We start from the raw sequence: 12045 nt of genomic DNA, 5'->3' as shown, positions 1-12045 counted from the left end.
TGCTTGTGAGTGAAATGCTAGAAATGTTCCCTCTGATTAAAATGTTAAAGAAGTGAAATTTTCCACAGCAAAACCTACTGAGCTCATTCTGCTCTTTCGTGTTGATGTAAGTCACTGCTGGAGATGACAGTGCAGTGAGTGTCATCCAGCTCAGAATGCTTTGAAAAAAAACCCCAAAAAACTAATAGGTCAAATTCTGCTATGGCATGACTAGGGATGCCACAAAACTTTTTACAATTGCTGGCAGATTACAGCTGCAAGGGTTGGGCCACAAATTAAGGTCAAGGGCAGAACCTGAAGTCAGTGAACCGCTGGGTGATTAAATGTTCCATGGTGTGATATATTTATTTGTTTTAAAGTAGTAGGTGACCAAAGAGCTTATTTTTCAATATTGGTTTTGTTGATGTTGCAGGAGAAACACAGCACTTTAAAAATGCCTTTGCGGGGAATGATGCCAGTGTTATGGGATTACCACTTGCTTTCTATTCAGGAATGTATGCCTATTCAGGCTGGTAAGTTGACACCTATAAGTATTTGTCTTGAGAAGAAACACTAATATGCTCTAACAAAAGACATTTATATATATGAAGAAAAGAGTAGCGTGTTCTACATCTTTTGCCAAACTACATCATGTAGTAAGGGTAGATCTCACCCCTGTTCCTTATGCTCAGTAGTTACTCTGCAAGCAGTTCTACAAAGGAAAGATCTTTCTTCCTGAGTGTACAATAGGTAAACATGCACTGAACACTGAAAAAATCAGACTTATTTCTGTTCTCAAGACTAGAAATAAAGGCAACAAGAAAGGAAAAGGAACGTTCTCAATTTTTCATTAGGTGTTTTGATAAAAGGGATAACAAAGCTTTAATTTGTGTTGAACAAGTCAATAATTGCATGAAAAACAAATCTAGGAACTGTGACAAAGTTGCGTGGACCTCAGCCTCTGCTTTGTAAAAGCAGCATTTAAAGAATAAGCAGTGAACCACAATAACACCAGTATAGACCACAAAATGAGGTAAAACCCCTAGATTCTTATGCCTCTTGCTCCAAGAGAATTGGACCTCACTTAATAAGAAGTGCAACTGGCTTCCGTAGAAGTCAAGCGCTATTGACTGTGAGCAAAGGTAGGAGAATCTGCCTTCAAGTATCCTGCTCAGAATTTTCTTTCAAGTTCTTTCCCTCTCCCCCACCAAAGTACGTAGCAGCTGGTTTGAAAGGTGCCACCGCTCTTCGAATCTGCCTTACGATTTATTCATGCTTAGCGAGGGCTCCACATCGCACAGTGCCAGCGTGCTTTTACAGCAGCGGGGGGGGGCAGAGGGGGGAGACTACAATGCACAGAGTGGGCTTATTTCGAGATAGCTTTGTCTGCAGGTCTTCCCTTTCCTTTCCATAGCCTCACAGGCAGCCGCGTACTTTACCTCGCACAAAAGGCGAGGGCTGAGAGATAAGGGTTTTATTTATTTAATTCGGAGGGACAATGGGTTCTCTGCCTGTCTGTAACTCCCCGGTTGCAGGAGCATTATAAACATGCACACTGAAGTATTGAACAGAACTTTTCTATTAAATGGTGGTGGGAATCTCAAGAGAGTCCAAAGCCTTTCTCTGTGATAGATATATAAGAAAAAAGCCTGGCATTTTGAAGCCTCAAAGAAATTGAACTCATTTTAGAGACAGTCTCTACCTTCTTCCCTCTCTCTCATATAACTGCCTCTGTCTCAGTCCTCTCCGTACATGTGATGGTTTCTCACTTTTAAAACATTAACCTAACTGTATGTTTTTGTATGAGGGCAATTTTAAAAGCTCTTAAAATTATTCATCACCGAGGCAGAGTTTTTTTACTGTAAAATGCTACACCAAAACCACCTGTTGTTCTGTTGCTTCCTTCCCATTTCTTGCCACTTGCCACCTAATGTTCCAAACCCCTACAATAAAAATCACCTCTCTTTTTCCTTTACACCTTCTGACTTTTATTTCAAGGTCCTTATTTGCCACTTATAAAAGAAATTAGCAGGAAAAGATCTAATTTGGCTAGTGGTTCTTCCCAGCTGCCTATTTGTCTTTGTCACCAGCTCGAATTGATTGCCTCGGAGCGGAGAAGAGCAGGCCATTAAGTGGAGTGTCAATACCCTTGCACTATCAGTTTCGTGGGGCTAAATCAATCCAATAAGGCGAATGTGAAGGAGTGCTGCAAGTGGTGGTGTCGTGTCCCAGGACGCGGGCAGAGTGTTATGCATAGCCGATGAGACTATTAACTTTTAATGATGCGGCTTTAAAGAACAAAACAAAAGTAGCATTTCTTATGGGTGTGGGTTCATCCTGCGAAGCGCAAATGGAGACTACCTGGGTATGTAAAATGCTGGATGAAAAAGGACAAGTAGAGAAAAGAAAGCAAGGAAGCATGCCTTTGCATCAATAAAAGGACAGACGCAGGGCTGTCAAATCACTTCTGCTTAGAAGCAGGACTAAGACCAGAGAGAAGCAGCTGAACGCCTTACTTGGCAGAAGCCGCCTCTCCTTTGAACTACCCCAATCTCTTCTTCTGTGCTCTGTGCACTGGCAAGTTTAGAAACAAGTACTGAGGTGGTTGTACAAGATGGCAAATCTAGTTTTACAGACTCTCATGCTCGGTCACAAAATCGCATTTTTTTTTAAACTGTGAGCCAGCGCTAACTCCTTCTGCTAACCCAGATCTGGTCCAAGGCCTGTGACGGAGAAAAGCTCCCAGACTTTCTGCCAGATTAGGTACCATTTGTTTATTCACTGCAGCACTGTTGGGTCGGATATTGTTTGTCTTCCCGTATAAAAGCAGAAAGCCAGCATAAGCGCTGTATTGACTGCTCTGTTTAATTAGCCAGGATGTGACTTTGTGCCCGTATCTGAGCCAGGCACATCTGTGTGATCCAGCGATGCACGGACCAAGTGCTAATAAATGCAGAACAGAGGGTTCAGTGACCTTGAGGCTTACAGTTGCTTTGTATGCAGGGCTGTGCCCGGCGAGTAGTTCCTATGAATTCCCATACGTAGCTGTCTCTTGCACGCTGCTGGAATACGACCGGAGTGCAACCTGTACTGGAGGATGTGCAAGAACACGCAGGATTAGCAGCCGGGGTTTGTGATCCTGTATGACACGCTGTTGTCAAAATCCTGGTTTTAGGAGGGATCTTTTTGAAGCTTTATTAATTTTATTGTTAAAAAGTCCTTGCTGAGTACCCTGATGAGAAATTTTGCCAATATAACCTGATATTGTAAAAGGCTGCAGCCCCAAATGGAATATGAGGCTTGAGGGTGCATGTGTGTTTGTGTACAGGACTAGGGTAAACCATGATTTGCCTAGTATGCTGGGGAAAAAAAATTAATTTAATTCTGCACAGATATTATATAGCTTTTGTCTTTTATCTGCTTTGCTGCCTCTTCTGAGATTTCCCTTCCTCACTGTGGGGATGAAGGAAGGTTAAATCTCACACTCTCCTTAATCCAAACATGAGTCTGCGAAGTCTACTATAATTAACAACAGTCCTTAACTAAAATCATCTTCCTGATTCTTTGGGAAAGAAATACAGAATCAAAATCTACCAAGCCCTTATAATACATTTTATAACTCTCTTCTAGGTTTTACCTCAATTTTGTTACTGAAGAAGTGGAAAACCCTGAAAAGTATGTACCTGTTATTTTTCTCGACTTTTGAAAAACGGTCGTAACATTTAAAATGCTATAAAAGTAGCGATGTCCAGAAATTCTGCATGCTGGTCAAGTTGCTGGCTTTCCAGCAAATCTGGTATCTATTTGAATTGCAACTGCTTGAAGATTTGCTATTTTTGGCCTGTCGTGACCTTGTTATGTATTCTGCCTTTATGTGCACAGAAAGCAGAAAACTTAAGTAGATCTCCAGGGCTCTGACTCTCCCCCTCAGGATACAAGTAACTATCAGTGGCTCCTTTCAGTGGAAGTTACTGGTATCCTGTCAGGGAAATCTTGCCCAAGAAACTTATCTGCTGCAATATTTGGCAGTTTTGCTATGTTTAAATATTAATCAAATACTTAGTTCTACTTGTTTCAGATGTCTCGGAGTTGCAGGATCTTGAATACACATAGCACAGCATCCGACCCAATTAAGCCGAACAGGGGATATTGGTGGGAGTCTGTTTCAAACCAGAGACGAATACTCTCACAGCGCCTGTCTGTGAAATATGGAAAGAAAAGCTGTCCTGTTAGGGAGAGTTTGATTTAGCAGATCTATTTTGGTTGATACGTTTTGGTACACGCAGCCAGTAATAAAACAATAATCACTTTTTCTAAAAATTACAGAAAACATGCCTTGTCAAATCAAATTTTGTTCTTTGGGGAAATTAACAATTTACTTGATTAAAAATTAATGGGTAGATATCTTTTTCTTAGGTTTTTGAAATAAGATACCTGACTGAGTACCAAATAACTTCCTGTTTAAAAAGACCCCCAGCATTGTACACTCAGGGAATACGAAGCTACGTACCTTAGACAAGTAGAGAAATAAAAAAAACCCAAAACAACCCCAAACAGCCATCGATGGGAAGCATGTAGAAGGTTTTTAGCTGGTTTCTTCAAAGCCTTGAACCAAGCCTGGTGCTGTTTGGTGTTTTCTTCAGAGACTTGAAAATAATTATAAAGAAATTGATGATAAGACATGAGGATCAGGATATGTGTATCGAGGAATGTAGGTCTGGAAGCTGAAACCAGACAAATGCAGGTAGAAAATACAGCATTAATGTTTAACAAGGAGGTTGACTAATCATTAGCACAGGTACCTACGCAAAATCGTGGTTTTCATCGGTAGTCTTCAGTTCAGACAGAACGCCCTTGTAGAAGCCATGCTTTAGTAAAACACAAGTCCTTTGGCTCAGTGAAGAGCAGCTGGCTAACGCTTCCCAGGCCTGGGACACACAGGAACTCAGGCTAAATGATCTAGTAGCAAATCTGGGTTTAACGACCAAGGATCTGTGTGCTTTATGAAGTCAGGGAAGGCAGACATTTAAGAAAGCAAGCCACACTACTTCTTCACCTTTGAAAAATTGTTGTATGGCAGACTGACTTGAAAAGAAACGTGAAACTAAATAAAGGAGTGAAGTGATTCTGGTCCAAGACTTCTACTGCTTCAGGGAATTCTGGGGATGGGTTAGGAGCCAGAGCCTTGGTGATGCGATCAAAAGCATTTGCTAGAAGCAATATAATTTGTAAATTATCATGTGGTTACCATTAATACTGCGTGATGCTTTTCAACGTGCACATGCCTACCACCCTGTGGGACTTTTCACACACTTCTGTGTCTCTGCAGTCCTCAACTGTATGGTGATTAACTGAAATTATTGGTAATCTTCATTACAGCTATTTTGTTTTATGTTGACTCTTTTTTTTTTTCTTGTGGTCTTAGTCAGAGGAGTGCATATTTTTGAACATGTTGCCCTCTGCTGCGTAGGACAGAAAGTCATAGTTCCTTTTTTGTTTGTGGTTTTTTTTGTTTGTTTGTTTGTTTTTTTTTGTAACAACTCATGTTGTATCACATCTAAGCAAAGCGGCGTGGGTCAGATTTTGGGGTTTTCTTCATTGCAGCTGGGATGTGAGGGAGGGAGACGCTCTCTTTTCTGCCCCCATCTTAGGAGAGCTGCTCTGTTCTCCAGGTTACCTTTGGAAAGATGCTGAGGTTAATTGTGCTGCTAGTGGGGATGCAGGACCAGGGGGCAAGCCACACAGCCTGGCTGGTTCGGTGTATTCCAGGACAACGCCGCAAAAAACAGCTCAATGTTACATGTGCAATGTTGTCGCAAAGCTGTTAAAGCTTCCCGGCATCGCTCTTCTTCTTGGGGTCACACTTTGAGCAGACAAGAAGGGAAGATGCCCAGTGTTTATAGCAGGGTGCCTGGGGTCACAATCTCCACGCACAGGTACAAATATACAGTAGAAGAGAGCGGGATTTTAAGCATTGCCAAAGAAGCGGCAGGTGATGGCAGGGCAAGTGGATTGCTGCCGGTTGTGCTGACAGAGCCCTCTGCGCCACCTGTAAATGGGGATGCTGGATTCTGTTAACCCAAAACAAGCATATTTTTGTATCCGGCTGCCACCTGTGAATGGTTCTGTTGGAAAGGCATCCTGCTGAACCGGGACCTGCTCCACCACTGTTCCCAAAGATACAGGGCTAGGGTATAGTGTGGACTAATCCCAGGGGCAACCGTCTCAGCTTCCACCAAGACAGCACAGGCATTAGGTGAGCTGCTAACCGTGCTGCTGTTGTAGGCATTTATTAGAAGTCAACAGCTTTTTTATTTTATTTTATCTTTTTTTTAACCTAAAATGCTGTCTTTCCCTTCATTCTTGTTGTACATTTTACATTAAAGGTTGCGTATAGAGCTGCAGAGGTATTACGCTGCTGTTTTTAAAAGGGAAGCGGGAAGTACTGGCTTGAACCACTTAGAGTCTGTAACAGCTCCAGGTGTGCAATTTGTAATGTTTGCCAATGGTTAGGGATGCAAATTACTTACAGCGACAGAGGTGAGCACGGTGATGCCTTCTGCACCGTGCCTGCCAAGGTAAATGTTTGTCTGAGAATCAGTCACAGTTGCGTGTTTCCAGGTGTGCGGCAGCTTTTAAAGTAACTGGCAGCTGGTGCCGAGGTGAATGATCGGCACCGTCCCCACATTAACCGGCCTGCTGCCAGCCCGCAGTGAAGTGTACCGAAGGGGTTGCGGGGAGGGAAGCATAGTTACAGCAGGGAGAATGCGGGAATATTCTTGCTGAGAGGAGTTGCAGCAGAGCTGCCAAGAGCCCAGGTTTATGGAGACCGGGCTTTAGGCCCCTTTTTAACTGGTGAGTCCTGGACTCCCTCTCCGCTTTCACCGTGAGGGTGGTGAGGCACTGGCACAGGTTGCCCAGAGAAGCTGTGGATGCCCCAGCCCTGGATGTGTCCAAGGCCAGGCTGGATGGGGCTTTGAGCAGCCTGGTCTAGTGGGAGGTGTCCCTGCCCAGGGCAGGGGGTTGGAACTAGATGATCTTTAAGGTCCCTTCCAACCCGAACCGTTCTGTGATTCTTGTGGTATTGCGGAGGATGAGAGAGATGGATCAGAGCCCTAGAATATATCCTGAAATGCACAGTAAGGTAGAAACATCTACTTTTGGACATTAAAGTTTTCCAGGTAGGGATTGCTTTGTTGGCTGTGGTGTGTGCAGCACGAGGAAAGCTTGCTGGAGTACGGCAATTGCATTGGAAATGTAGGAGGGAGGCAGGAGAAGGGAGGACGCTTGTGACCTTGCCCAGCTGAAAGCCACCAATGCGCTCCAGTGGAGTGGCTGTTTGTATGGCAGAAAGGGCTCCTGACGGCTGTGGGAGTCTGTGCAGGGGCAGCAGTCTGCCCAGCTGCAATAAAATCTGCAATAAATTGCAGATTTAGATCTATAAATAGGATAAATACTATGGGCCTGAGGCAGTGAGATATCTAAGCAACATGAAATCCTAGATAGAGAGAGCTGACCCAGAGACAGTGGAAATGAGCCAAGTGGAGAGGAAGTGCCCTTTAAATTGTAGAAGGCAGAATGGAAAAGGGGGAAAAAAAAACAACCAACCAAACAAAGAAAACCCTGAAAGTGAATGCCATTACTTTTTGAACAGATTTTTGGAAGTAGTGCTGAATTCTCGCTTTGGAAATGTCACAGTCCCTTCTTTTGTATTAGAAAAAGGACATTATTATAACCCCAGTTATCACGAGATGTAAAAGAAGCTGTTTCTATCTCCTGCTAAACCCGCTTTTGATGTCTCATTTTTAAGCCTGGACTCATTTCTTTATTCCTCTTTGTTAAAGTGCTTCCCTCATACAGCATTAGTAGGACCTGAAGCAACACAAAGTTGATGTTTGTTTTACAAGGAGCTGTGGCCGCAGCATTCAGCTCCTTTAATGTACAAATTTTTTTTTTAAAAGAGTCTGAAATAATTTTATTATCAAGAATATGGGGAACAATGGGGAAGTGTAATAATAAATTTCTTCTACTGTTGAAAATATTCCTTCGACTACGTGTGCTGGGTCACTAGCGATTGCTGTTTGAAATGAAATATCTGAATAATCCTTGAAGCAGAGCTTCACCAAAATAACCTCATGCAGCCACGTCATGTGCAGCTTTGATCTCTCTGATTTTCTTACATTATAAGGATCAGCCCTACTCAAACTGAGGTCATATTGTATTCTCTAAATAATAAGTGAATGAAGGAATGGCCGGGTCTCCGAGAGAGAATTTGTCACCTGAAAATTGACAGGAGCCGTGTTGCCTGGAGCAGTAAATTTAGAGGACTGGAAATCAAGCGTGTTGAACTTTCAAACTCATTTCTTATACATAGTCTTTGAGCTCATCTGTATTCTTGAGCACCCACTCTGTGCTCTCAAGAAACAGACCAAGCTTTTTCAATCCAGACCCTAAAAGCAGCTGGTGCCTGAATGGCACTTCCCTCCTCCCTTCCCAGGCAGAGCAGAGTCCAGGATCAGCGCTCTAGTTGGTCAGGAATTTTGACGGGCTGCAGATGAGAAAATAACACAGGAGTTGATTTTACATTACAGCAATGTCTTCAGAGCCTCAACAGAGTCAGGGCCAGATTGTGCCAGATGCTGGCCAAAGAGAACCCTGCTTTAAAAAAAGTTAGGTTCTGTGTCCTCAGTATCAGCACATGATGAGCTTCATGTTATAAGATTAGGCTCTTTTTGGAAGAGAAAGAAAATGTTATTTCACTTTAAGGGAAGGGAAACTAAAACTTGAATTCCTTAATGACTTCAAGGAAGTCTGTGATCAAGTGGGCAACTAGAGGTATTGATTCACAGTCCTCCTTTAACTCAAAATTGTATTATTTCTTCGGCAGTGTAAGTTTTTGTTAGTGTTGTTGAACTTAGGAAATATTTTTCCTTTATCGGTCTTCAATTTTGGTTGTATAAAATGATAGATAGGAGATTTTTAAAGGGCGTGGATTCTGAAAATATATTACAGCATAAAGTTAAATTCCTTTGCAGTTGCAGTGAAGTGTAGATGCTATTTGACATAATCCTTTTTTTCTCCCCTCCCCCTCCCCCCCCCTTATTGGGTCATTTCATTTGCAAATATTCTGTTTCTGTTTGTAAAATAACTTTGGTCCAGCCCAGGCAATCTATCATTGTTTAAAAAGTTACACAGTGCAAAGAACATATTATTGAGATGTATAGTGTTTATAAGCCTGGTCTCAGATTGATAAATCACGTCTTGTGCTGTTGAAAAGCCAAGAAATGAATTGCTTTGCTATGACCTTGGGGTCTGAGATTAGTCAGTTTGTCTATTAGATTTTTCCAGTGTTCTTCTCACTTCATTTATTCCTTCGTTTCGAAGGAACTGAGAAGCAGTCGATGTATAGCAAGTCACCAAGGCTCGATGTCATCAGACATTTTGTAAAATCAGGGTATCAAAATGTTTGATATAATCTGATTTTATATTGGGTTTAAATAATATGAGTGTCGTGTCTAATTAATCTGATATGTACCACCCATTTATATTAATTAAAGTTTAAAGTCACACTTTGCATCTATGAGGACTGAGTGAGAGGAATGTGGTTTTAGAGGGGTTTTTTTCAGGGCGTCTAAGCATCACAGAGATGCAGATGGATGGGAGGGGAATGGTGGCTAAGACACTAAAACTCTTCCAGCTTCCTAGTTGTTTGTAGCCCTCTGCGTTTTGGCACTTCACATTAGGATGCACCCCACTTCCGAAATCACTCAGAAACTTGAATTGCACTGTTGCTGGTACCAATCCAGACCCTGAATAGTTATTCCTCGCAATCATAGTAATAGTCATCCTAGTAATCATAGCATAAAAAATATTTTTAATATTAATTGAGAGGATGCAAACCTTTGCCATTTCCAGCTCTCTGCTTCTTTGTTCATTTTTGTTATTTTTTCATTTAATGACAAGCTCTACTCTGAAGAGGAATATTAATATTGATATTGATTATCTTAGGCACCAGAAAAGGAATAAATTCAGGAGTTTATCTCCCTGCAGCTATGCTGTCTGTCATTTCAACCACACCTCATGACTGCTTTTTATTTAGGAAAGACAGGTGATGTAGTTGAAGCACTGAACTGGGACTCAGGAGGTCTGGCTCAGGCACAAACTTGCTGTGAAAATGGAGGGTGTGTCACTTCATCCTTTCTCTCCTCTCCTTTTCTCTATCCATTTAGTGGAGTGGGAGGTATCACCTCCTGGCTTCATTTTTGGAGTATTTCCGTCCTTCCGAGGATGGGGATAAGCCGTGGGTTTCAAGGAACCAGAAAAAGTTTATCTGGACGTAAAAATCTACTTGCCTACTCCTTGAACCGAAGGCTTCAGCAGATTTATTAAACCCTAGGTGTGGCTTCTGTAAGGCCCAGTCCTGTGAAGCCTCACATGGTGTCAGTGGAACGAGGACGCCTGTGTAGGTCCCTGCGTGAGTAGGCTAGCACCTGGGGGTGTTACCCATGGGGATGCAATCTTATTTTTAAATAAACTTTGGACAAGCCTTTCTCACAAAGTGGCTGGGCATAAAAACAGTTCCTTAAGTCTGACGCTGCCTAGATAGAAGCAGAAGAGCTTCAGTACCCTGGTGCTTGAACTCTCTCTTGCGTTATTCTGTTCCATTTACTCGTAAAAGACACATTTGACTCCATTTTCTTCATGTCAGGCTACAGTGCCAATATTCCGTGCAGGAAACTTATAGGATTACATTGTGATATTTTATCTGAAGATAATCAAAAGAGACAAATGCTAATCTTTCAAATATTTTGCAAAACCCATTTGCTCATGTGGATTCATCAGATTACCTTAAAGGGGAAGCCAGGTCAGTTAAGTAAGCATTTGCATTTTTTCTTCAATATATTATTTGTGTCTTGGGTTATTTTTCCATTTGAATACTTATTCTCCATCATAGAATGAGGATTTTAATAGAATTCTTGATAGAATTCTAATAGAATTTATAGATAGGATTCTAATACATAGATTCTAGATAGACTCTAATAGAATTCTAGATAGAATTCTAATAGAATTCATAGATAGAACTCTAATTACCCTCCCCTCAGCTATTCTTATGTGTCACTTCAATAGAAATCTTATTCTTTCTAAGTTTTACTGTAGCTAACAGCGTAACAGGCTACCTAAACTCCCTTTCTTTATCCACTAAGCATCTCAGAAGATGAGGTGTCCAAACACTGGTGGAACCAACATCCCTTTCCATGTGTTAATAGCGCCCTGTGCGAGGGATAAAATGATAGATTCACAATCATGTCTTCTGCCAGATAAAGAAAACAAATCAATGTACTAGATCAAATATATTTAAACAAAGCCGACCATGTGTTTTGCTATTTCTAAATTGTATGAGAAAAAGCATTTCATTTAGAACGTAATTCAGTAGTATTCGTTTGTGTTTGAGAGGAAGAAATAAGCAATTTACTAGCACGTAGGGGAGCTGGCTCACCAGCCTGAAACTGTTCTGGATAAAATGAACTTTCCTTGAGTTTTGCTCTCTCACTAACCTTCTTAACTACTTACTGCTTACATGCCTCACATCATCAACTCATTCATTATAGTTTTTTATAAATGACTGATAATTCATTTCAGAAATGAAGTATTTCAGTCTTGGGTGCAAGTGTTTTGATGGGTTCGGATTTCTGATATCTCAGTATAGGAACTAATTTTTTGCTCTTCATGAAATTTTTTATTTTATTTTTTTTTTTAATTAAAGGCTGCTGCTGCTTCTCTTGCTGCAAGCTGGAAATTCTCCTATGAGCGGGATCCAAACGTTCTGAGTTGCTTTGCTCTTATTTATAATCTTTTTTCACTAAAACTCCTAGTTTGGGAGACTCTAATTGTCCTATGGTTTGGTTCACAGAGGTTTCCCAAACTGTATCAGTTGAAGACCGTGGGCACAACATCAGGCTGAGAATTGCTTGGCAAAGTATTATGTGGGAGGGAACAGAGGCATTAGCTGTGAGATGATATGCTTCATAAATACAACTTGCTGGTAGGAACGAGTAATTATTACTT

At 41.5% G+C, this 12045-nt stretch overlaps 1 protein-coding gene across 2 annotated transcripts in view; it reads left to right on the top strand.

Annotated features, from left to right (window-relative positions):
• SLC7A11 (solute carrier family 7 member 11) overlaps positions 1-12045 on the top strand; it is a 61633-nt gene that overhangs the window by 18435 nt on the left and 31153 nt on the right. For both annotated transcript variants that reach the window (XM_054202753.1, XM_054202754.1), the window contains exons 5-6: positions 413-512; positions 3610-3654. In XM_054202753.1, coding sequence (XP_054058728.1) covers positions 413-512; positions 3610-3654 — 145 coding nt within the window. The remainder of the gene's footprint in view (positions 1-412; positions 513-3609; positions 3655-12045) is intronic.

This window comes from Rissa tridactyla, chromosome 5 (genome assembly GCF_028500815.1).
Source record: "Rissa tridactyla isolate bRisTri1 chromosome 5, bRisTri1.patW.cur.20221130, whole genome shotgun sequence".
In the NCBI taxonomy this organism is placed as follows: domain Eukaryota; kingdom Metazoa; phylum Chordata; class Aves; order Charadriiformes; family Laridae; genus Rissa; species Rissa tridactyla.
This window is presented reverse-complemented; position numbering and strand designations above follow the sequence as displayed.